This window comes from Lithobates pipiens, unplaced genomic scaffold (assembly GCF_037356315.1).
Source record: "Lithobates pipiens isolate NorthernLeopardFrog02 unplaced genomic scaffold, aLitPip1_a1.2 Scaffold_3, whole genome shotgun sequence".
Classification (NCBI taxonomy): domain Eukaryota; kingdom Metazoa; phylum Chordata; class Amphibia; order Anura; family Ranidae; genus Lithobates; species Lithobates pipiens.
The window spans coordinates 14,918,936-14,945,843 of NW_027507790.1; the positions used below are offsets into that span (position 1 = coordinate 14,918,936).

Sequence of the window (26,908 nt, forward strand, 5' to 3'; positions counted from 1 at the left end):
GTTACATTCAAGACCCTCTGCCTCACTCACAAATGTGCACAAGGAAAAGCCCTGCAATACCTCTGTGACAAAATAAAGCACTACACCCCAGGTCGCACTCTCTCGTCAACTAACCAGAACCTCCTCCACATCCCCAAGACCCGTTACAAATTAAAACGCAAACAAAGGTTCCCAGTACAAGGACCGCGGCTATGGAATGCTCTAGCCGCGGACATCCGCTCGGAGGAAAACTTTCTGGCCTTCAGGAAGAAGCTCAAGACCCATCTCTTCTGAAAACCCAGGCAGACACTGGCAGCAAAAGCGCCCTGAGGCGATTTAGTTTGCATATCTTGCGCTATGCAACTTATTCATTCATAGTTAGGGTGTACCCCCCCAAATCTTTGTATTTATGTTATATGGATCCTGACCAGACCCCTTGGGATGGATCCACCCTGTCATCCCTCACCAGTACTTCTAATCAGTGTCCTGAGTTATAGGAGGAGTCCTTTTAGTTCTCCCTTAAAGAGGAATGTATTTCTCCCATTGTTGAGAAGTGGGATCTTTCATTCTTTGAATAGTGTAGGAACCACTGAAAATGGGGTACTTTGACGCAGTAGCGAGCCTAAGTACTGTATGGCCATATGGAGTGACCAAATCCCCGTATTTGCTTATTGTGTCTTTAGGTGCTTTAACCACTTAACAACCGCCCTATAGCCGAATGACGGCTACAGGGCGGTTTCTTAACTCTGGGAGGCCGTCATATGAATTCCGCTCTCGCGCGCCCCCTGGGGCGCGCACTCGAGAGTTCATCGCGGCCGTTTACCACGTGATCGCTCCGTCAAATGACGGAGTGATCACTTGTAAACAAACCGGCGTCTTGTTATGACGCCGGTTCCTCCCTCCCCCTCTCTGTACCGATCGGTACAGCGGAGGGGGAAGAGATCGGTGTCAGCAGCGCTGTGGGCTGCATCTGCAGTGCCCACATCGCTGCTCACCGAATTTAACCCCTCAATTCCCTGCCAATACTCTGCACTACCAGCCAATACTCTGCAATACCCTCCAATACTCTGCAATACCTGCCAATACACTGCAATACCCTCCAATACTCTGCAATACCTGCCAATACTCTGCAATACCCCCCAATACTCTGCAATACCCCCCAATACTCTGCAATACCCGCCAATACTCTGCAATACCCACCAATACTCTGCAATACCCCCCAATACTCTGCAATACCCACCCATACTCTGCAATACCAGCCAATACTCTGCAATACCCCCCAATACTCTGCAATACTCTGCAATACCAGCTAATACTCTGCAATACCCCCCAATACTCTGCAATACCCCCCAATACTCTGCAATACCAGCCAATACTCTGCAATACCCGCCAATACTCTGCAATGCCCGCCAATACTCTGCAATGCCTGCCAATACTCTGCAATACCTGCCAATACTCTGCAATGCTCGCCAATACTCTGCAATGCCGCCAATACTCTGCAGTGCCCGCCAATACTCTGCAGTGCCCGCCAATACTCTGCAATACCCGCCAATACTCTGCAATACCCTGCCAATACTCTGCCATAAATTGCCATACCCAGCCATACTTGGAGATACTCTGCAATACTCAGCCATACTCGGTGATACCCTGCAATACCCAGCCATAAATGTCCCCCCTCCCTCCGGTGCTTTTACCGACTCGCCAATACGATCAAAGCCAGAATCTTTTTTTATTTTTATTTTATTTCAGGCTTCCCAGCCTAGAGGTGAGATGTGGGGTCTTATTGACCCCATATCTCACTGTAAAGAGGACCTGTCATGCCATATTCCTATTACAAGGGATGTTTACATTCCTTGTAATAGGAATAAAAGTGATCAAAAAAAATATTTTTGGGGAAAAAAATGTCAAACTAAAATAAACTAAAATGAACAATAAAAAAAAATAACAATTTTTTAAAGTGCCCCTGTCCCCACGTGCTCGCATGCAGAAGCGAACGCATACGTAAGTCCCGCCCACATATGAAAACTGTGTTCAAACCACACATGTGAGGTATCACTGCGAACATTAGAGCGAGAGCAATAATTCTAGCCCTAGACCTCCTCTGTAACTCAAAACATGTAACCAGTATAAAAAATTTAAAGCGTCGCCTATGGGGATTTTTAAGTAGCGATGTTTGGCGCCATTCCACGGGCATGTGCAATTTTGAAGAGTGACATGTTAGGTATCTATTTACTCAGCATAACTTCATATTTCACATTATGCAAACATTGGGCTAACTTTACTGTTTTTTGTTTTTGTTTTGTTTTTTAGCACAAAACATGTTTTTTTCCCAAAAAAACGCGTTCGAAAAATTGCTGCGCAAATACCATGAGTGATAAAAAGTTGCAACGACCACCATTGTATTCTCTAGGGTCTTTGCTAAAAAAAAAACGTATATAATGTTTCGGGGTTTCTATGTAATTTTATAGCAAATAAATGATGATTTTTACATGTAGGAGAGAAATGTCAGAATTGTCCTGGGTGCTCCAGAACGCTTGATGGTGCTCCCTGCATGTTGGGCCTCTGTATGTGGCCACACTGTGTAAAAGTCTCACACATGTGGTATTGCCATACTTGGGAGTAATAGCAGAATGTGTTTTGGGGTGTAATTTGTGGTATGCATATGCTGTGTGTGAGAAATAAACTGATAATATGACAATTTTGGGGAAAAAAAAGGAAAAAAAACCTTGATTTTTCTAAGAATTGTGGGAAAAAATGACAACTTCAAAAACCTCATCATGCCTCTTACTAAATACCTTGGAATGTCTTCTTTCCAAAAAGGGGTCATTTGGGGGGTATTTGTACTTTTCTGGCATGTTAGGGTCTCAAGAATTGAAATAGGCCGTCAGTACTTCAGGTGTGATCAATTTTCAGATATTGGCACCATAGCTTGTGGACTCTATAACTTTCACAAAGACCTAATAATATACACCAATTTGTACTTATTTTTACCAAAGATATGTAGTGGTATAAATTTTGGCCAAAATTTATGAAGAAAAATTACTAATCTGCTAAATTTTATAACAAAAACGAAGAAAAATTCATTTTTTTACAGAATTTTCGGTCTTTTTTCTTTTATAGCACAAAAATAAAAAACCAAGCGGTGATTAAATACCACCAAAAGAAAGCTCTATTTATGTGAAAAAAGGACAAAAATTTCATATGTGTACAGTGTTGCATGACTGAGTAATTGTCATTCAAAATGTGAGAGCACCGAAAGCTGAAAATTGGTCTGGTTATTAAGGGTGTTTAAGTGCCCAGTGGTCAAGTGGTTAAATAGCCTTGTAGGATTTAAATTAAATTTTTGTATGTGTGCGCTGTAATCTTTTTTGTTCTATTTGTATGGTCTTATAGCAGCACCATCTTGAATCTGATGCATAGTTAGGGTGTGCCCCCCAAGCCTTTGTTTTTCTTCCTGTGACACTGCCCCCCTCCTATCACACTGGCAGGTGTGGCGGGAGGTTGGTGGTGGTGGTGGAGGAGGGTAGCGGGAGGATGGGGCAGCAAAATGTCTCTTTGCCTGTATAGACAAAAATCCCTGTACCGGCCCTGGGTGTCAATAAGCTTCAGCACTACTTGAAACCTGTTGAAAGCCCACTAGCAGAAAGTGACACCCAATGCGCCCATTAAGATCTAAGTTTATATTCCCAAGCTGGAACTGACAAGTTCTTGAAAAGCTTTAAGAAAGCTGCACAAATCTTGCCATAAGCATTGCAAATTCCTACCAAAAGCTCTGGAAAAGCTTGTTGTACACACTGCTCGCATACAAACCGAAACCTGTGTGAACATTTGTGGGCTTAATTGTGTGTGACCATACGTGTTTGACAATCTTCTTATGTAACTTTATAAAGCATTTTTATGTTCAATTACAAAAAAATGCTTTGTAATTCTATAGTATAATGTCTTGTAATATTTGTCAAGATATCCTTGGTAATAAAGACAAGGCTTGGTACCTCCGCCTCTGTTTTGACAGAACAATAATGGTGTGTGACGCTGTGCGCAGTGCAGAGGCACTTTATTGGTCACTAGTTGGGTAGAGATTTACAGATAATAAGGCCAAATATTAGTGAATTCTGAAAATAGCAACACAGTGGGGGTTATTTACTAGACCTGGATAGTGCAAAATCTGGTGTAGCTCTGCACAGAAACCAATCGGCTTCCAAGTTTATTGGCAAAGCTTAACAACTTGCCGACCAGCCACCATCATTATACTGCGGCAGGTCGGCGCCATCCGGTGAACCATCGTAGCCGTACGTCGGCCATTTTAAGCCTGATAGCAGGCGTGCCCGCTGCACTGCAGGGGTGCCAATGCGCGTGGCTGGCAGTCGCAATCCTGGGCATGAGAGGCAGAACAGGGACGTGTGTAAACGCACAAATCCCTGTTCTGTGAGGAGAGGCAGATTGTGAGTTCCTACTAGCTAGGGACCACGATCTGCCATTTCCTACAGTCACTCCCATCCCCCCACAGTTAGAACACACAAGGGAACACAGTTAACCCCTTGATCGCCCCCTAGTGCTAACCCCTTTCCTGCCACTTACATTTACACAGTAATCGGTGCATTTTTATAGCACTGACCGCTGTATAATTGTCAAAGGTCCCGAAAATGTGTCAAAAGTGTCTGATCTGTCCGCTATAATGTCGCAGTCCCAATAAAAATCGCTGATCACCACCATTACTAGTAAAAAATAATAATAAAAATGGCATAAATCTTTCTCTTACTTTGTAGATGCTATAACTTTTGCGCAAACCAATCAATATACGTCTATTGCGATTTTTTTTTATTTTTTTTTATTACCAAAAATATGTAGAAGAATACGAATTGGCCTAAACTGAGGAAAAAATTATTTAAAAAATAAAATAAAAATGGGGATATTTATTATAGCAAAAAGTACAAAATATTGTGTGTTTTTTCAAAATCGGCGCTCTTTTTTGTTTATAGCTCAAAAAATAAAAACCGCAGAAATTATCAAATACCATCAAAAGAAAGCTCTATTTGTGGGAAAAAAAGGATGTTGATTTTGTTTGGGTACGCATGATGGGCAATTTTCAGTTAAAGCGACACAGTGCCGTATCGCTAAAAATTGCCTGGTCATTGAGCAGCCACCTCTTCCGTGGCTGAAGTGGTTAATTGAACAAACTGAAGTTAGAAGCTGATTGGCAGCCGTGCACAGCTGCACCAGATTCTGAGTGTTCCAGTTTTAGTAAATCTTCCCCCCAGTGTGTGCCTTCTTGAAGCTCTAGCCTTCGTGGCCTGGCCACAGAGCTGTTTCTCATAAACTCAAGCTACACACTATACAATTTTCTGTTGATTTTTTCCATCAGGTTTGCCAAACCATATAAAATGAGGTCATACCTTAGGAGTTTCAATTTGTATGCAATCAGACAGGCCCTTGTACTACATGGTTTTGGTAAATCTAAAGGAAATTGGAGAACAAAAGTTGTATAGTGTGTATGGGTTGTAAGAGCAGTCTATATCAGCGGTTCCTGCGGGGGTAAAGCTACATGTTTTGCCATATAGCTTCACCTTAAGTAAATAACTTTATGCATAATATAAAAAAGTTTTTCCAACTAGATAAGGAAATCTTTTTTGTGATTAGTCCCATTTCTATTTGGCAGCACATGTTACATAAGATATGTAGTACTTTACAAGAGACCTCACATTGTTCACTACACTATACACAGCATATTTAAGAGCAGCTTCGTACAATATGTAGCCCATTCTACTTTTGCAAACATATACATACAGTATAAACACTTATAATTGATTTACAAAGGGCATAAAGCTTGATGCAATACTAAGCTATTGCTTCCTGTCTACTTGGTACACTGATTAAAACTGTCTAGTTATCTTTATTTTATTAATGGGGTAGCAGCCAGTTAGTGTGATTCTGGGTGTGCGCACACACACCTGTAATCATATGAGCCATTAAGTAATTTAATATCACTGTTGGATAAATGTGTTTTTCCTTTTTCATCGCATTTGTACTCGTATAAAAGAAAAAATATGGTTTTCTTTCCTGACAAACTATCAGCTGATATATTCTCTGCCAATAACTTTGCATAGTTTCCACTACAAAGTGCTGCTAAATGACGTCTGTAGTGCTATACTGTAGTTATGTGGAAGGAGTGCTAACTAGATCTAGAACTCTAACCTAATACTATGCTTTTATTTTTGGGTCCATGCTATTTGAAACAACTTACTGGCTTCTTGTATCTCTTTCATGGATGCGGGAGAGAGAATTAAGCACCTTTAGTAGAGCCCTCCTATCACAATCATTACCAGCCTATAGGGGCTATTAAAGTGGAACTCTAGGTTATCTTTAGAGCTAAGCTGCACACCCATCATTTATGTTCAGCTTTATTCCTACAGCAACAACCATACACACATTTCAACATCCTCCGCTCTTGTAAAGTCACATTTGATGAATGAATATAGGGAAATATTGGCTGCTAAAGCTCCTTCTTATATCTTGTTGAGCTCATCCTGGTGTTCACTTTGCAAAGCAGTAGAGCCCTGATTGGTTGCTGCTGTTCATGTGCTGAGGATTACAGTAGACAATAAAATGTCTTTTTTTTTTTTTTTTTTTTTTTAGTGTGTGTAAAAACACATTAATATGAACACATAGCTGGACAGAAAGTACAGGACAGTAATTTCACCATTTCCACTGCTGTTTATTAATTTATATAAATGTGTGATACGGTGAGCAGGAAAAATGAAATGGAGAATTTGTAAGAAAAAAAGTAAAAAGAAAATGTATATGCGTGTGTGTGTGTTTGTGTGTGTGTGTGTGTGTATATGTATGTGTATATATATTATTTGTGTGTGTGTATATATAATCTAAATGTGTGTGTGTTTGTGTGTGTATGTATGTATATATAATCTATGTGTGTGTGTGTATGTATATATATATATATAGCTATATGTGTGTGTGTGTATTTAATAAACCTGGTCTGGTGTGGTGAAAAAGGCATCATTCCAAGGTTGAGAAACCAATGGAAAGTCATTTTTGACCATTTAATAATAGGTGGAATCCTATAAGAAAATAGTGGTGATATTAATGTGCTTACAAAAAGAAATACCACACAAGGCTTTTTGTAAGTAGGCAAAAGAATGCAGGACATTTTTTATTTTACTCCTTAATAAATGGAGCTTACTTATCTTGAATTAGGAAGAAGTGCGAGCCTTACCAAAAACCTTTCTTTCCATATATTGTTTACAATAAAACAAAAACTGTTTTATACTGCTTATTAGAATTGGCCATCTTATTATTTTTTGCAAGTAAAAGAATAATAATAATTTATTACATTGACTTCTTTCCAGTCAGCAGAGAGAATTGGGTACCCAGTAATGATAAAGGCATCTGAAGGTGGAGGTGGCAAAGGCATTCGCATGGCAGAGCGGGCAGAGGATTTCCCAAACCTTTTTAGACAGGTGAGAATTTTGGAAATAAAGGCTTTTCTATATGGATATAATGCTGCTCTGTGAAAACCATAATTTATGTGTGGAGTGTCCTCTTAAAGTTGCTGATCAAGATGTGCACCCCTCTGTATTACCATATACTGTATCAGTCAGAATGACGCGGGGTATCCATTTTTTATGGAAACCCTACTTTGTAGGCTCTTGGCAGATATCTTTAATATGAGTCAATTTACCTTTATCTTCTTAATTCAGGTACAGACAGAGGTGCCTGGATCCCCCATATTTGTGATGAAGCTAGCTCAACATGCACGGCACTTGGAGGTCCAAATCCTGGCAGATCAGTATGGAAATGCTATATCTCTCTTTGGACGTGACTGTTCCATACAGAGACGTCATCAAAAGATCATTGAGGAAGCACCAGCCACTGTTGCTGCTCCATCTGTAATTGAATACATGGAAAAGGTTGGTAAGGTCACTTCATGCTTGCAGCTAAAATAATTTAAGGTGACCATACATTTTTTTGTCCCTTGTGAAGAATCTCAGAAACCTTGATTATTGTGTAGTGTATATCACAGAATCTTTTGCAGAAGTTAGATGTTATGCAAAAAAGGAATGAAGAAATTCTGTTATCTGTGCTAGAAATGTTACTCTGATAACTTGCATTGCCATATCAGATGGTAAATCCAGGATTCCATTTACAGCTTTTGGCATATTTGTGCAATATATTTAAAGTGCAACTGTGCCAAGGCTATACACAACCAAATATTTACGAAATGAGCAATGAATGAGCCTTAAAACAAGCCATCACTGGCATCTCACACTGTGGAGTTCTTCACCTTTAAAATTCACAGCAGAAGCCTCTATAATTTTATAAGTCAGCTCAACTCACCATGTCTCCCCCCTCCCCAGCAGTGCTTGTCAGCCTTCTTATCTATTATGTAATCACATTTCCAGTGATCTGAGACTAGGGACTAGGTGTGGGGGGCGGTTATGGATAGTCTGAGCTGAGTTGCAGAGAAAGTTAAATTGAATGACTTTGGTTTATTTGCTTTGAAGTTTGAGGATAAATTGCTCCACAGAGCTAACTTGTTTAGAATATGCATATGTTTGAATGTCTATAGCTTGACCACAGGTTGACTCCCCCTTCAAAGCACAGATTCTCTCCCAAAAAACCCACACCTTGCTCCCCAACGCCTCCCCACCTCTCCCCCTCCCCCTCTTTCCTTAAAACCCCCAGCACTGGTCCTCTCCTCCCCCAAGCCCCTCCGATCTCCCCTTCCAAATCCCACCATCCAACACTAGTCCTATTCCCATCCAAATTCCCCATCCTGGCACAAATCCCCTTCTACTACCCAAATTCCACACCACCCCGAAAATCCAGGCAACCTCCTCTGAGTCTAAAATTTTATTTTTTACAAATCCAAGATGTGTGCATTCCTTTTGGTAGTGATTGTTCTTTGTTTTGGGTGTATGCACTATTTATATCTAAGCATGCAGTACTGTATTTTAAATGTCATGCTTTCATGTTACTGTACTCATATTTGAGCATGTAATATATATTTCAGCATACAATACTTTATATTTAATATGTCATTCTTCCCTATTAACAGTGTGCTGTCCGCCTGGCTAAGATGGTAGGCTATGTTAGTGCTGGGACAGTGGAGTACCTTTACAGTGAGGATGGCAGCTTTAATTTTTTAGAACTGAACCCAAGGCTTCAGGTGGAACATCCGTGCACTGAAATGATTTGCGACGTTAACCTTCCTGCTGCTCAGTTACAGGTATGACAAGACGGAGGGCAGACACTCGCTATTTCCTACATAAACATGTACAGTAAGGTGACGTGACAGTTTTGTGGTCACCTGAACTTTTTCTTTTTAGGTCTTTTTCTTGCTGTATTATCATTAATTATAAAGTTACTTTTATTATGTAACAATATGAAAGCAAATAATATCATTGATTTATAATGTTACTTTTATTATGCAACAATATGAAAGCAAATAATATCATTGATTATAAAGTTACTTTTATTATGCAACAATATGAAAGCAAATAACCCATTTTTTTTTAACATAGAATGTTGCATTCTGGTGCTGTAGCGCTTCAGTGTTGTAGGCAATCTTTTGGGGGAATAAAGTGTAATGGTGGTAATTGTAAGTAGTATCCCAGAATAGTTTGGAATTTATCACCGGATAAAAACTGATTTTTTTAATCCCAATTAAACTTTCACTTTAAGTGAGCTAAGTATACCCCCAAAATGTTTTTGATGTGTTAGGGCTCACACCATCTGCGATGACCTGCATTAATCTGCACAGATTAATGCTAGGGCACATATAAATACACTATTCAGGTATTTATTTAGTTAAATGCATGTTTGCCTTCTATCCATATTATATTCCGGATTATTAATGTTGGCTTTGCTTATGTTGCTGTTTGAAAATTTATTTTGCCAATCCTATACTTTTCTAGTTTTATAAATCATAGCATTATTGTAGTGTATGCGTTTGTTTTGTTTCCCTAATCACTGTAGATATCCATGGGAATTTCACTGTACAGAATAAAGGACATTAGAGTGCTGTATGGGGAGTCACCGTGGGGAGATTTACCAATATGCTTTGAGAATCCCACAAACGCCCCAAACCCAAGAGGTCATGTTATTGCTGCAAGAATAACAAGTGAGAACCCTGATGAGGTAAGAGTGTTTTTACAACCTTCGAGTGGCTTCACACTGCCTCACTGCGCTTTTGCCAAAGCGTAACTTGAGGTTCTTGCGTGGGTTAGCTGTACTCTCCCATAGACTTTTATAGGTCCTGCGGTTTTGGTGCAGTTTCAAGACACGCACCAAGACTTCTGCATGCTGCGTCTTCAGAAATCAAAACAAAACCATGAGACATCAATGAATGAAAGTGCTGCTAACCCACTCAAAACCCACTAGTTAGCTGTGCTTTGCCCAAAGCACAACTAGACTGCAGCAGGGCAGTGTGAAGCTGCTATGTGGCAAACGTTAATCATTGCAAATGGTACTGCTCACAGTTGTTGGTTTACTTTTCTATTCTTTCTCCACCAGGGGTTTAAGCCCAGCTCAGGGACTGTCCAGGAGCTCAATTTCCGAAGTAGTAAGAATGTTTGGGGATACTTCAGCGTGGCGGCCGCTGGCGGTTTGCACGAATTTGCTGATTCCCAGTTTGGACATTGTTTCTCCTGGGGAGAAAACCGTGAAGAGGCTATCTCGTTAGTAGTGACAACTGTCTTCTTTACCTAGTTATCCATTAATGTTCCTAAGCTTAATGTTTTATGACCACTTTTTTACTTTTGTCATTTTTATAATTCTGGTTAAATTTGTTATAAAACCATACATTTAATTCCTTTTTTTTTCTGTAAGTGTTGAGGCCCCTGTGAGTTTATTTTTTTTTTTGCTATCAGTGCCCCAGCTGGAGAGATTTGCTCTCTGTTCAGCCTGGTGACCATTGTCAAATTTTAGAGATGTCACACTGTAAAAGAAATACATTGAAACTGGGGACAACTGAGATAGAGATTTCTTAGACAGGAAATTTAAATTAAATTTTCCCTTTGGGACATGGCAAAAAAAAGACAAATTCTGTACCTACTCTCTTAAATGTTTTTAAAACGTGTTGACTTTAGTTATACTTAATACCACAAAGAATTAATGTTCATTAAATTAAGGTGTTCACTAACATGTTAAGGTAGTACAACTTGGACATGTGTGGCTAATGGAAAGCCTACTGATGTGGCCAGTGTCTGCAGCCTGGAATCATGCCCTCTGCTCCAAAGTCTAAAACGTCTTCTGAGTCATCTCTAACTCCATTGGATGTGGCTGCCTCCTTAGCTCTGACCAAGGATGTATTTACTACACTTATGCAATTTCACGCTATTTATCATTTCTTTATCCCAAATCACCAGTGTTTTTGCTGACTGCAGAGGTCTTCTTTATAATGAAGGTGGTCCCCCTCTTTCCATCAGTTAGGCTTTGTGTACACTTGGACATCTTGCACCTCAAAAGCTTGGTGTGGGAGGTGGTTTCCGAGGGGCCTTGCTCTCATCCCTTTCAGCCATCATTTATCCTCCACACAAACTAGCAGATGTCCATGTAGCCCAGCTGATCTTCTGGGTCAGGGAGTCTTTGACTCAGTTCCTGTGGCAGAATGGTTTCTGGGGTTTTACTCCTGTCTGTTCAGTTCCCAAACCAAAGGTGGACACCTGCCCCATCTTGGATCTCAAAGCACTGAATGTGTTCATTTGAGGCTAAAATTTGGTATGGAATCCACCAGGTCTGTCATAGCCTCCCTTCATCAGGATGACTGCCTGTCCCTTGTGGACAATAAGAATGCATTACTAAATGTGTTCATATTTCCTTCACTGTCGTGGATCTACTACAAGTTCAGTTAGTTGCCTCTTGGTGTTTACCAGGGTACTAGTCCTGCTGCACTCTCAGGGTATTACCACCAGAAAACAGTAAGTACAAGCTTTGGAACATAAAATAGCCTTGACTCTCCAGACATTACAGAGGTCATTGCTTGGAGTATCTGGGTCTAGTTCTGGAAACAGTTAAGAGCAGAGTTTTACTTCCCAGGGAGAAGCTTGTAAACTGTCCTGCTTCACACTTTGCATTTTCAAGAGAATCCTGTGTCTGATGGTAGTCTCCTTCGAGGCAGTCCTATATGCCCAGTTTTATTTCAGACCTTTATAACACATTGGAGGAGATTTACTAAACTGGTGCTCTCAGAATCTGATGAAGCTGTGCATGGTAGCCAATCAGCTTCTAATGTTAGCTTGTTCAATTAAGCTTTGGTAATAAAACCTGGAAGCAAATATTGTTAGCATCTTGCAGGACACTGTTGAACAATTTGAACGGACCTGGGAGCCGTGGGCCAGATATATGCATATCTCCCTGGTACATTAATTTAGCACAGCTCTCTGGATTTTTGGACTAGCATATATTCCCTGGTCCTGACTCGGACCACTGTTGTCTGTTCTTTGCTCTTTCTTCCTCCATTCTTTGTCGTTTTTCACACTTTTTCTCTAATGTATATTTGGTTATTCAAGTGTTTATATTGGCACCCCAAATCTTTAGCACCCTGATTTTGGGCAGTCTCCATTGGATGTGTCACCCTCAGCTAGTTGTATGGGGTGATGAGGTTCTGGCCTTTATTTAGCAGGTTGATACCTTTAATGTTTTGGGATTGACATTGTGGGTTTCAATACCTTATGTTTTCTTTATTTGTTCCACTGATGGCGGTTCTTTTGTAGTGTCTATTTGAAAAATTGTCAATAAATATTATTAAAGCGGTAGTAAACCCGCACATTTTTTTATTTTTTTTTTAAACCTGTAAAGCAAAAGGCATAATGAGCTAGTATGCACCGCATACTAGCTCATTATGAAATACTTACCTTAGAACGAGGCCCCGACATCTGGCCCGATCCACGCCGAGGGAGCTGACATCCTCCCTCTGCGTTTCTTCCGGGTATCGCGGCTCCGGCGCTGTGAGTGGCCGGAGCCGCGATATCGTCACTCCCCCGCATGCGCGCGGGAGATTTCAGTCCGGCCGCTCGGCTGCTGCCGGATTTTGACGGCGAGAAACCCCTTGTGCGCATGCGCCGCTGCAGTCAGCGGTGCATACCGAGGGGAATATCTCCTAAACCGTACAGGTTTAGGAGATATTTTTTTTACCTACAGGTAAGCCTTATTATAGGCTTTCCTGTAGGTAAAAGTTAAAAATGTGGGTATACAACCACTTTAACGTAAAACCTTGAAGCAGAGGAATTTCGCCTAACGATAAGCATTTCGGAGCTTCGGGTGTTTGCCTGTTCCGTCGGGGTTATCCAACCTGAATCCAGTCTTACAATGCCAAGTTTGGGGCATACAGTACATCATTCATCAGGGAGGAAATAAACGTTTTATCGCGTTGAGAAGTAGAGTGGATCCTGTTCTGAGCAGAACTTCTTGTTCAGCCTTTTCCTCCATTTACATACCAGGCATAGACAATTGTCAGGCATACTTCCTCAGCTGTCAACACCTGTACCCAGGGGAGAAGTCCCTACACCCAGAGGTAATCCAGGATGTGTGTCAAACATGGGGGTTTGTAGGTGTGGACTTCTTGGCCTCCAGATTCAACAACAAGCTTGAAATATTTGTTTCCAGATACAGAGATACTTTAGTGGAAACAGTGGATACTTTTATGGCTCTGTGGGACCAGTACACCCTGATCTATGCCCTTTCCCCCCCTTTTAACTTCCTTATCTTCACAAGATCAAGATGAAGGATATCTCAGTGATCCTCATTACTCTAGAATGGCACTGGTGGATGTGTAATCCAACCTGATAAGACTCCTGGAAGATGCTTTGTGGTCTCTTCCAGTTCATGTGGATCTTCTTTCTCAAGGTCTGATTAGTCTCATGGTAGGTGTCTTTAGCAAGCACGGCTGTTAAAGACACGTCATCTTTGATTTGAATTTTCCTATGATGCTTAAGGACAATGTCTTCTGTAAGGTCTACCATTGTAAGTGGAAGGTGGAAGTCTAGGGGCATGCATCCTAGGAGAGTCTCTGTGGGATTAATCCTCTTTCCCACAGCCGGGACCACAAACTTCTCTCTTCTCTCTTCTTGCCTTGTTCAAGATGGTTATCTATGATGTTTACCCATTTGCTCCCCATTTGTATTTCTGTGACTTTGTGGGATCTGAATTTAGTTCTCTCAGTACTTCAAAAACTGTCTTTGAACCTATTAGAGACATTCCCTTTTCTATTCTCAACCACACTAGTGATGTTTTTGGTAGCCATCACCTCTGCTAGGTGAGTGTCTGAGATATCTTATAAAGATCTTTTACTGGTCTATGCAGAAGGACAAGGTGGTTTCAAGACCCAGAACTTTCTTCCTAGCTAAAGTATTTTCGGTTTTTCACCTCAATCAGGATATCATTCTTCTGTCCCTCTTTCCATCTTCAGTCCACCAGAGGCCGATTTCACTCTACTGTTTGGAATGGGAGTGTCTGTTGGCTACTGCTTCCTTTAGAAAGGCTTGTTCTCTTTTTGTCATCCTGGATGGTCCCTGTAAGGATGCATTGTCTTTTCACTCCTCCATCTGTAGGTGGCTTAGACAGACCATTTTTCAAGCCCATGGTCTCAAGGATCATGTTCCACCCTTTCCCATCAATGCACACTTTACTAGATCTGTAAGTTCCTCTTTGGCTCTCTGGCACTAGGATTCTGTGTCCTCATATTTGCAAGTCTGCCATCTGGCCTATTTACGTTCACACATTTTCTCACAGGTTCTTCCAGGTAGGTGTTCAAGCCTTTTCTAATGTCAGCTTGTGTGGCACTCGCAGTTGGTTAAAGGATTCTTCAGGTAGCTCTTTGAGCAGCAGGCAGTCCCCCGACTCCATTGAGGGAGCAGGTCCCACCAATCTGTTTATTACCCTGGCCTCGGTACTGCTTTGCTACAAAACTGAACAATGCTGGTAGTAGGAGTGATTATCCTGTGCTGGCCTTAAATTATTTTTTATTTTATTTTTTTTATTTTCAGTGTCCAATCCTCCTGTAGTAGACAGTTTAACACTTCCTGTGTCCCTCAAAGGACCCCAAGAAAGAGATTTGATAGTGAATATAGAAATCCTACTTTTACACAAATGCAGTGAAAGTATGCAATTACTGGCTGAAATTAAAGCAGAGCTATACTCACCTTCTCTCCAGCGCTTGCAATGTCGCAGAGCTTCCCGCCAGCCGATGATATTTTCAGCCTGGCGGCATCTAAGTATCGATCGCAGGCACTTTCCATTGGCCAGGCTGAGATGACATCACTCCCTTGCATGCACAGGAGTTCAGTCATCTTGGCATTGGTGAAATTCTACAGTGAGCTGAGTTGGACAAGCAGGTAAGTGACTTTAATGCAGGAGACATGTATGTTTTTTCTGCATTAAAAATCCTGTCTGTTTGTATTTTTTTAAGTTCAAGTTCCACTTTAAGCCTCCTGAACCCTAAATAACCAATTTATGCCAGAATTCTGAAAATGTGTGCAATAAATCAACAGGCATTTGTTATTTGGAACACATTCATTATTTCAAACTTGATTGTTTACATTTTTGACAAAGACCCAAATAGTTTGTGTGTGCTCTAGATATCTAGGTATCTAGAGGAAGTTCTGTAGCATACCTCCATGTAGCTGAAATGTTACATATTATCTGTATGTTCCAGGAACATGGTTGTAGCTCTTAAAGAGCTGTCTATAAGAGGAGATTTCAGGACAACCGTGGAATACCTCATCAAGTTGTTGGAGACTGAGAGCTTTCAAAATAATGAAATTGATACCGGGTGGCTGGATCATCTGATTGCTGAAAAAGTCCGGGTAAAGTCCAAACATCCCTGTTATTGATATGAGCAAAATTATTAGCAAACATGTCTTTTGTAATGGCTGTGGTGATTTGGGTTTCTGTAGGGCTGGCTAACTATCCATGGATCTTTTGGACTGCCAAGTTGGTCTGACTTTTATTTATTTATTTATAAATCGGATCAACAGTGAAAACAAACAAAAAAACAAAAACAGCCATCACTACATACACGTTTGTCATTTAGAACAAGAAGTGCCCATATCACATCATTTTGAATTTAAATAAAACCGTATAAGAAAAATTAACCAATTATGGGAAAATATAAAGCTCTCCGATCGTGCAACCACAGACATAAATCATCAAATTCCAGAAATAGCCCTCTCACAATGTACATCACCATGCAGACTGAGGGAAAAAATCCACATAGATTATCATTACAGATCATTTGTTACAACAACACTGTTTTGGGGTATTACCCTTAGCAAGAAGGCAAGTAAGCGTCTAGCTCATGGCATCCAGTCCCTGAGGTATAGAAGAGTGTGTTGATTCATTAGAGTCCAGCCACAGCAACCAAATTTTAGTAAATTTCTCAGAGCCCTTTCACACTCACAGCTCAGCTGCGTTAGCTAGTTTTAGCGGTGTTTTACTGACACTTTTCCTCTAGTGGGGAGCTTTTAATCCCCGCTAGCGGCTGAACAAAGGGATAAATGTGCTTGAAAAGTGGCACTGAACTTTGCCGATGCTTCGGCAACGGTGCCTATTCATTTCAATGGGCAGGGGCGGTGGATGAGCGGTGTATACACCTCTCCCAAACCGCTCCAAAGATGCTGCTTGCAGGACTTTTTCTGATGCCCTGCAAGTGCACCGCTCCAGTGTGAAAGCACTCGGGCTTTCACACTGGGGGTGCAGGGGAGGCATTTTTCAGGAGTTATTTTTAGCCCTTTAGCGCCTGAAGAATGCCTCCAGTGTGAAAGGGGTCTAAGGCCCCCTTCACACTTCAAGTCCGCTCGAATCTGCCTGTCTGTTTTTCAGGGGGACCCGAGCGAGCCATCCATGGACTCCTATGGGGAGATGAATGTCAGTGGAGATGCGTCCGCTGACACCTGTCTGCCATCCGATTCGCTAAAATCGGACGTATGGCGATACATCCGCCATCCGTCTTGGCGGATCGGATCAGATGAGATCCGATGAAAACGAATATGCTGTCCGTTTTCATCTGATCTCTCCATATGAATCAGCTGCGTTCTGACAGGCCCCCCTGCTCAGTGAGCAAAGACGGACCTGTCATCTGCCGGCTCAGAGGAGCTCAACGGGGCGATCTGCTGAACTGGCGGACTCCGCTTTATGTGGGAAAGGCCTATCTCTTGGCTTCATAGGGTAAAGTTAATTTATATCACACCACTGACTATATGTCAGAGGTGAAGGTGAAATCCATCTTTGTAAAATTTGTTTTATGGGCTATATATATAGGGAAGGTCCACAATAAATGCACGTCAATTGTAAGAATATTCTCAGGTATTATTCCCAGAATGGCAATTTTTGGATCCGCCGGTACCTGCGTTGAATAAATGGAATTAAGGATCTAAAACATAGACTCCAGTAACGATAAAGCTTGGGACAGGGTCATAACGTGTAGGAGGGATCCTGAGACCATAGTACATCTAGGGCACTGTGGAGATGTTGCTTTCCCCCAAGCATAGAGCTTCAAAGGGGTGTAATTTACTCTATGAACGATGAACAGCACTGTCAGGTGAGTCAGGCGCTGTCAAGGGGATAAAGAGACCTTTGTCAAGTATTCCAGTGCCTGGGTCCACTCCTTATCACTCAAAGAATCAACATCCTGTTGCCATGACCATAGGCTATTTACCTGTATGGGAGCCCTAACAACTGTTTGAATAGTAAAATATGTCTTCTATGAGTCCTCGCTTGGTGTCATAAATAGAGGTCGCCATAGTTAAAACCACAAAGGGATTATATTTGAACGGATAGGTGGACGCTTAGCTCTGTAAAACGTGTTGTCATTGAAGGCATTTAAAAAATAATTTGTTGGACAGCTAATAACATTCTGTCAACCTATTAAAGGGTAATAATATATATTTGTCATATAACTGGTAAAGGAATCTAACTCCAGCCTTTTTCGAAACCCTAGTTTACTCAGTTCCAGTAGCCCTGGATTATCCCAGATTGGCATATACTGCATATAGCCTTTGTGCATAGTGAGACTTTGCAGTTTCTCATATTTTATGTATTAAGTTGCACATAGGGATAGTACATTTATTGTAAAGTTACAGTGCCTTGCAAAAGTATTCACCCCCTTGGCTTTTTACACATTTTGTTACATTACAGCCTTTAGTTCAATGTTTTTTTTAATCTGAATTATATGTGATGGATCAGAACATAATATTCTAAGTTGGTGAAGTAAAATTAGAAAAATATATACATAAAACTATTTTTCAGAAATAAAAAACTGATAATTGCCATGTACGTATGTATTCACCCCCTTTGTTATGAAGCCCATAAAAAGCCCTGGTGCAACCAATTACCTTCAGAAGTCACATAATTAGGGAAATGATGTCAACCTGTGTGCAATCTAATCCCAAGTACCCACGATCGGATTTTTGGTCGGAAAAAGCTCTGAACTTTCGACCGTCAAGAACGCGGTGACGTACAACACTACGACAAGCCAAGAAAATTAAGTTCAATGCTTCCGAGCAAACGTCGAATTGTTTCCAAGCATGCATAGGGATTTTGCGCGTCGGAATTTGTACAGACGATCGGCATTAATTACATTTTGTATTCTGTTATATATTTTTTTTGTGTACGTGCCTCAAAAGTCCACCACTAGGGGAACTCCCTTTTTTTTAGTTTCCTTCATTATTGGATGTGGCACAACAAGATTTGCCAAACCTTGCTGCTCTACTCAATTTCTCTGACTTTGATATGAATGACAATATGTTCATATATGTATATAGGCAATAATTTACTTTACTTGGTTTTATGTACCCTATTGTTTTAACTTTTTTTTTGTTTTTGTTTTTTTCTAAGGCTGAGAAACCAGATACAATGCTTGGTGTGGTCTGTGGGGCTCTCAATGTTGCTGATGCCTTCTTTCAAACCTGTATGAATGAGTTTCTTCACTCTTTAGAAAGGTACTGTATTGCCTGCTTAAAGTGTTCTTAGAGTGACAATGTTCATTTACTGTGAACTGATGCCGACCCCTGCCCTGAGTTCTCTCACTGGTTCAGGAAGTTTGCTTCTCTGCCGTTTGGCTAAGATCAAGTGTAATATCTGTTCTTATCAGTTGCCAGAGGAGGCGCTATGCTACTCCCAAATGGGGAGGGCAATTGCAAATCCGATGGTGTAATTGTACCTGGATGGTCTGTTATTCGGTAGGGGCCACATTGGAGCTCTTTGGTCATAGAGGCTGATGATTGGTTGTGTATGAGCAGGCCAGAAGGGTGCTCCTGGTGAGGATGGGTGCTGCACCGGCAGAAGGGTAGGGTTCCTGGCCTAGATTGGTGTGGTCCTTGCCTCTGTCAGTTTTTTGGGGAAAGAACACATGCCCCTCTTTCCCACCAGGGGGAGGTTAGTATTTCCTAAATGTAATTAAGTAGGAGCGGTGGGAGTGGTGGTTGAGCCCTTGTGTCCAGGGCTCTCCCTAAGCTCTCAGAGCTCCAGGCCTTCCTGGTAGGGGTGGGGGCTTACGCCAGTCTGGCTGTGGGCCAGGGTTGGAAAAAGCCCATGGTGTATGTTCCCCTGGAGTGGCAGTCCAGGGGTGCCGTAAGATCACTGTGAGTGAGGGTCACTTTGATTTATGGCACCACGGTCACTGCATCATACCACACTTTTTTTCTCACCTGCCTCCTGGGCAGGGCCTTTTGGCTGGGACCAGAGGAATTCTTGATTCCTGGCCAGAGGGTCTGGACATTGTTTCACACAATGACCACTTTCCACTCTCTTTACCACTTCCTTCTCCCCCACTTTCTTTTATTTAAGCCCTTGTTTGGCACTTTTTGCATTTTTATGTTTGTACACGGTTTTTGCACGTGTGACTGGTAGGGTGTAGGTACTCGGGCCTGCCCTGAAAGTCTTGGGAGGGGGTGGACATGGTTTTCTGGCTTGGTTTGCCCTCTCTCTTGGGGCCTTCCTTTGGGGGAGCCCCACCAAGTACTTGGGTGGGTATGTTTCAGCAGACCCTCCAGAGAAAGGGGTCCGTCTGGCTTCGGCCATATGGACCAAGTAGAAAGTACCCCAGTCCCTGTCTGGAACCTAATGCCCCAGGGGATCAGGGTGCCGCCCTCTGATTTTTGAGGGCTTGTGTACAATGTTCATTCACTAATTAAAAGAGGGAATCCCTGTGCAGACTATATTCAATGCAGTGAATGTGACAAAAATCAAAACAAAATTCATATTAAGTCAAAAATAAATGAATTCATACAAAAAAAATTGCAACATTGTGAAATGAAAATCTATATACTGCCTGGTGATGGAGACTTCTGGTGATGTAATTTCCTATGTTTTGAACGCAAGCTGCGGGCAGTGCGGTCTTTTTACATGCTTTGTTACAAGAATGCACAATGTGAGTGTAAACCTTTTTATTTAAATAAAAGTTTTTTTTATCCATATGGTATCATGCTATGAATGTCTACTTCTACTTCTCCTTCCATGATAACGTGTAATTGGTGGAAACGGGAGGAAGAGTTGAACTGTCCATCTAGCCATAACCAAGGCAATATTTCCATGGAAAGTTGGTGAGTGGGGGCACGAGAGGAAGGGGGGCACAGCACCTTCATCGCCTTGTCATTTTACTGCATGTAAAGCACTTTATTGAGAGACTATTGTGGAACAGAGAATTCACAGAACTTTATTGATTTTCATTTCACAATGTTGCGATTTTTGTTAGTATGAATTAATTTATTGTTGAAGTAATAGGAATTTTTTGTTTGATTTTTGTTACATTCACTGCATTCAATATAGTCTGTGCAGGGATTCCATGTTTTAATTTCAAAAGGAACACTCACCTTTTATACCTAGCAGCAGCCTAATCACTATCCACAATATTACTACACTTTGGCGCAGGGATATTCACATTATAATGTTCATTCACTGTACTGTTACTTTGAGTAGTGGTGTTACCCTAGGACAGGAAATGTTAGGACTTTGGAATACCATCCCATCTCCTTATCTCTGTAACAAAGTGGGAGGTGTTCTATAGTTCACAAAGGTGAACTGGACAGGGTTGTTAAAACTGCAATACACAGGAACATAGAAGCCTACTGTATTTAACCAATTAACCCAGGGCTCGACAAATATCAGGCGCCATTGTGACTAGAAATTGCGTCATGGTACTTGGGCTTTTGTCAGCCATCTGCATCTGCCTCCCAATCGCAATATAGCCAAAATACAGCTATAGTGCTGTTGTCCAGTTATGGGAGGGCGTATATTGATGTCTGAAATAAATGCTAAAATAAATATTATCCGAGGGTGGTTATGGATTCCCTCTATTTATTGCATATATGTATTAACTTCTCTATTCCTATAGTTAGCTAGTCTATTAAAACTCTGATAATGTTACTGTTGATAAGCACAATGATATAAGGTTAGCTATGAAAACAAACACACTGCTTAGTAAAACGTCTTAATTGTTTCCCAAGAAAATAGATAAATGCTAACATGAAAACACTAAAGGAAGATATTCCAAAGCATATAGCAATAGAACATCAAAGCTACAAGGCTGTCCTCTAGATATTGACTCGTCAACTGTTCTCAAAATGGTAACGGAGAGCCATGATGCTCAGAGAACAATCGGGCAAGAGCCAAGAGCGGAAAAAAGGACGACTTCCCTTCTGTGTGCACTTTTTAAACTTCATCCATATGCCGTCCAGACCCAACCCCAGTTCCAGCCCATTTAGGTTTCTAACAAATGAATGTAGTTATGGGGCAGTGCTTCTCAATATATTATATTTCTGTCCCTCCTGCTGTATTGGTCACTAGGGGCAGCATTCGTCCATGTATCATCGCTATGTGACCCGGGTTATCTTCAGTATTAGTTGGCCCTTTGATCTCCTGTAGCTCAACTTCATCAATCATCTCTCTTTGAAGCTTGGTTACAGAGTGCTAATCAAGGATCTCCATTTTATCACACCAGTTGATCAGCAGCCAAGCTTTTATTCTACAAAGCTTTGATGTGCAACTTGTTACATTCCACCTGTCTGTATAAACCAGGAAGTGAAACTCCAGAAATATGATGGTAAACCATGTTGCCTTCCAACAATGTCCTCCCAGAACCCCATTCCCTTTGGCATGTATCGGGCGCTTTCGGTTATTGCTGTGTCCTTCAGACACAGCTGATCACAGGTGGAGGTAAAGGGACAATCACAGCTGGTCATATGTAAACTAATGCCAGTTATTGGCATTGCCTTTCCTCAACGCTGCCACAGCGTGAGGAAATGAAAGCCATTTATAGGGGACATTTACACCGATAATCAGGGGACTGATCATCGCTTTGCAGCCCCATCAGTTCCAGTCAGTGACCATCAGTGCTGCCTATCATTGCCTATCAATGCCGCCTCATCAGTGACCATCAGTGCAGCATATCAGTGCCCATCAATTCCGCCTCATCAGTGACCATCAGTGCAGCCTCAATAGTGCCTGTCTCATCAGTGCTGTCTCATCAATGCCCCTGGGTGCAACCTCATCACCGCACATAGGGGAAGAGGAAAAATTACTTATTTGCAACATTTTATAACAGAAATCAAGAGAGATTTTTTTTTTTTGCTCAAAAATGTCAGCCTTTTTTTGTTTAACTTAAAAAAAAAAACAGTTGTGATTAAATACCACCGAAAGAAAGCTCTATTTGTGTGATTTTTTTTTTTTAATAAAATGTCATCTGTGTACAGTGTTGCATGACTGCGCATTTGTCATTCAAAGTGTGACAGTGCTGAAAGCTGAAAATTGGCCGGGCAGGAAGGGGTGGAAGTGGTTTAAAAAAACAAAAAATTGCTCCTAACTTTTTTAGGTGGCTCCTAGATTCAAAGCAAATTTGTCAAGCCCTAAATTACCCTATACGAAGTTCATCCTTTTATCCCATGTCTCCATTGTCATATAAAAATATGTATTTATGTTAATGATATATTGAATGTCATAATCTGCAGATGGAAGGAATACTGTATCTATGTTCTTGTTTTCTCTGGAAAGTGCAGTGCATTTTATATCAACTAATGGTATTAGTTACATGATATTGAAGGAAAAACACATTCTTTGTTTTTTTTAGAGGCCAAGTCCTTCCTGCAGCTACACTTTTGAATATTGTTGATGTTGAACTGATCTCTGAAGCAGTGAAATACACACTGAAGGTAAAATGGTTTGTGGCGCTTGTTGGGTGTTTGAGCTTTGTAAATGTAGTCACCCGTAGACATGAATGGCTGTGCGCTGCAGCACACCAGGTATGCGGTGGTACTTGTGTAAACATGAGTATAGCGTACAGGCATATACGAAAAGGAACATTTTCTCTTTTTTGCATAGGCTTGTATGCTACACTTATGTTTATATTAGTACCACCATATATCCTGTTACAGCTGCACACAGCCATTCATAACTATGTACACAGCACATGGGCTGCCTGGGCATAAACAAAAATGCCAGGATTTATGATGCATGGATTCAGGCACTCGTACGATTTTTTTCTTTGCGTTGGATTGCTTTGGACTAACAATAAAAAATACATTAATTATACGAGTTCCCCAGGAGTGGAATTTTTTGAGAGCAGCAGTGTTGGTTTTAAGTTACAGACAGGCATGCACCGAGACCCAAACCTGGGAGTAGGTTAAAGCAGTTGAGATCTCTTTAAGCAGTACTTTTATTGCAGTACAGTGTCTGACGAAGCCATCTTTTAACAAATCATGAGTGCTGCACAATCTCATTTTTTGAAAAACTGTAATACAGATTTAGCAGTGTCTAGCTTTGTGACAGTCTGCCATATTTAATTTAACACTGCTCTGTTAATGTCTTCCAGATATCAGATATTGCTCTTTTTCTTTAACTTATCTCTGCTAATCATACAATGTTTGTTTTAATGCAGGTTGCCCGGCAGTCTCTCACTACCTATGTGATCATCATGAATAACTCTCACATAGAAATAGATGTACATCGGTTGAGCGATGGTGGACTTTTACTGTCTTATGATGGAAATAGTTATACTACATATATGAAAGAGGAGGTGGATCGGTAAGTTTGAGGCTTTCTTATTGTTCTTTTTCAAGACTTTTTAGAATTTGTTCACTTATCTCCAGAACACACTGTCAAAGCCATCATAATAATTAAGTAGAGCTTGGTTGCCTCTATTGTGGTTAGTCATTTTCTGTTGTAATGGATCTCCCAAATCATCTGGCATATTCATTAAATTGGCAAATATTTAATATGTCTGCAGGGGCTTCAACAGAAGCATTTCAGTGAACTACATAAGTGAACTATATAAAATGCCATAACCCCACAGTGCTCCTGATCTCCTGTATGTTTTTCTATATCACATAGACCAGTGTTTCTCAAAAATGTGAAATGTGGCACTTGGCTCTGAATATAAAAGAAAAGCCAGATAGACCCTGTTGCAGGGGACCCTACTGTAGTAGCCTATTCGAAAGATATAGCTAATAACAAAACACTGAGTGCAAGTCAAATAACTATGCAGAAAACCTTGTCTTTGCCATGTGTACTTATATCCTTTTAAACTCAGTCATTCGTAACGCATAAAAAAATGAAAAACATTGAACGGCGCCCCATGAAATCAGTGAACAAACATAATGGAAGCTGCCCCTTTAAAAGTGAACAGGCCACCAAATGCTGCAGGAAAATTATATTAAAGGATGAGGTGCTAGTGATGTTCAGTGAATCAAGAATGCAAATGCAGATAAATCCCAACACCAAATTGTGATGCTCAAAATCTGATTCCTAGTTCTTCACCACAAGTGCTCAAAAGATGGGTGGCCACTCACCAGAGACTTATGACCCCTTTATACAGGAAGGACAAACAGCGCTTCTGGAATACCAATTGATTCCACTGACAGCACAGTTCCACTCCACTGGCCCCTCAAGATGAAACTAGGATGGGAAAAATGACTCCACAAGAGACATAGAAGGAGGTATCATAGTGTAGTATTTTTAATAGATAAAAGCAAATGACAACAACAAATGCCAATTACACTCACATGATACAGTGCCGATCCGGGCACCAGGTGTAATCAGCATGTGCAAATTGGCTAGTCCTAAAGGGATAGCGTAAAGTCCGCGTCTCTCCTAAGGCCAAGCCTAGATATGATGTGGGATCAGAACTTGGAATGGTGGCTCCTCTGATCCGACATATGTTGCGCCATATTAGCGTCTTCAGTGTCTTCACCCTGAAGACGTTAATAAGGTAAAACATATGTCGGAGCACAGGAGCCGCCATTCCAGGTTCTGATCCCACATCCTATCTAGGCTTGGCCTTAGGAGAGACACGGAATTCACGCTATCCCTTTAGGACTAGCCGACTTGCACATGCTGATTACACCTGGTGCCCGGATCAGCACTGTAACATGGTGAGTGTAATCGCCATTTGTTGTTGTCATTTGCTTTTATCTATTAAAAATACTACACTGTGAGACCTCCCTCTATGTCTCTTGTGGAGTCATTTTTCCCATCCTAGTTTTATCTTGAGGGGCCAGTGGAGTGGAACTGTGCTGTCAGGGGAATCAATTGATATTCCACAAGCGCTGTTTGACCTTCATGTAAAAGGGGATCATAATTCTCTGAGTGGCCACCCATCTCTTGAGCACTTGTGAAGAACTAGGAATCCGATTTTTAAGCATCAGAATTTGGTGTTGGGATCTATCATATATGGACTTTTAGCTTGCTATTTATTTGCATTTGTATTTTTGATTCACTGAACTAGCACCTCATCCTTTAATATAATTCATAACAGTATAATTGTTCCTCATCTATTTCTAGTCTAACGTATATTAGACCATGAAACCATTTTTTTGTTTGCAGGTACCGTGTCACAATAGGCAACAAGACCTGCGTTTTTGAAAAGGAAAAAGATCCCACAGTATTGCGTTCTCCTTCAACTGGCAAATTACTGCAGTATACAGTGGAAGATGGCTCCCATGCTAATGCAGGAGATTGCTTTGCAGAAATTGAGGTAGTTTCTGGTAAATCTGGTATCTTATTTCAATAGGTTTTTATTAAAGTATAGTTATTAGGTAATTACAGCCCAGAAAAAACAGACAGGAAGTTTGATATATTGAGAGCAGGAGTAGGATCACATATTGGGGTAAAGCTGGCCACAGATGGATTGAAATTCAGCTGGTTCAGCAGATTTTCAATCCATGTGTAGCTGTTCCTTTTCAACAGAAAGCGATTGGTAATGTTGTGAAACCTTTGTTGATCAGTGGCTGCAGCCAATGGGCTGTAGCCACTGATCAGTTTATTCTGAAAGAGAGGAGTCTCGCTGTCAGAATGCAATGTCCTACAGTAGGAATTCCTCCATCCACCTCACTTGTGTGGATGGAGGAATTATTTTGACCAAAAAAAAAAAGTAATCTATGGAGAGCTTGCTGAAGTTTGCTAAAGCAGATAATCAAAATAATTGTTAAGCTAGGGCAGGCTTGGGTGCCATCTCTAGGTGAATCATGACAGCTGTTGTGTGCAGGTTTATGTTGTTATTGGGGAGATTTCCCAGGGCTGGAGCGGCCTGTATGCGGTTTCATGGCATGTGATATAGCATCTTTAGTGGGTAATGTAGTACTGGGTTCTATTTAACTGTGCAGCAAGAGGCTGGGTCCATGTTATGTGACCGAGTGTACAGATCCTTGTAAAAGTAGAGAAAGTAGATAGAATGACAGTGTAGAAAAGCTGGTGGGGGAGGGCTGGTCCACAGAAAGACCACTGGCTGTAAGGACTTCTGCTGTGGGATTTTGATCTTGAGCCTCTGTGGTCAAAATAATGAGTATAACAGGGTTGAAGTTATCTGAGTAGTAATGTTTTAATCTAAGGCAATAACATTTTTCCTTTAGGATGGTTGCAAGTTGTATATTCCCTAGGAACTAGTACAGTTGCAGTTTTACCTGTGAGTTTTTGGGTAGGCTGACCATGT

At 41.1% G+C, this 26,908-nt stretch overlaps 1 protein-coding gene and 1 pseudogene across 5 annotated transcripts in view; both read left to right on the top strand.

Moving 5' to 3' along the window:
• Positions 1 to 26,908, top strand: part of ACACB (acetyl-CoA carboxylase beta) — a 165,551-nt gene that overhangs the window by 62,796 nt on the left and 75,847 nt on the right. For all 5 annotated transcript variants that reach the window (XM_077461310.1, XM_077461312.1, XM_077461311.1 and 2 more), the window contains 10 exons: positions 7,341 to 7,451; positions 7,692 to 7,901; positions 9,050 to 9,220; positions 9,970 to 10,131; positions 10,507 to 10,670; positions 15,647 to 15,797; positions 18,826 to 18,929; positions 23,054 to 23,135; positions 23,861 to 24,006; positions 25,804 to 25,954. In XM_077461310.1, the coding sequence (XP_077317436.1) occupies positions 7,341 to 7,451; positions 7,692 to 7,901; positions 9,050 to 9,220; positions 9,970 to 10,131; positions 10,507 to 10,670; positions 15,647 to 15,797; positions 18,826 to 18,929; positions 23,054 to 23,135; positions 23,861 to 24,006; positions 25,804 to 25,954 (1,452 nt within the window). The remainder of the gene's footprint in view (positions 1 to 7,340; positions 7,452 to 7,691; positions 7,902 to 9,049; positions 9,221 to 9,969; positions 10,132 to 10,506; positions 10,671 to 15,646; positions 15,798 to 18,825; positions 18,930 to 23,053; positions 23,136 to 23,860; positions 24,007 to 25,803; positions 25,955 to 26,908) is intronic.
• On the top strand, positions 19,030 to 19,137 carry LOC143941769 (U2 spliceosomal RNA; annotated as a pseudogene).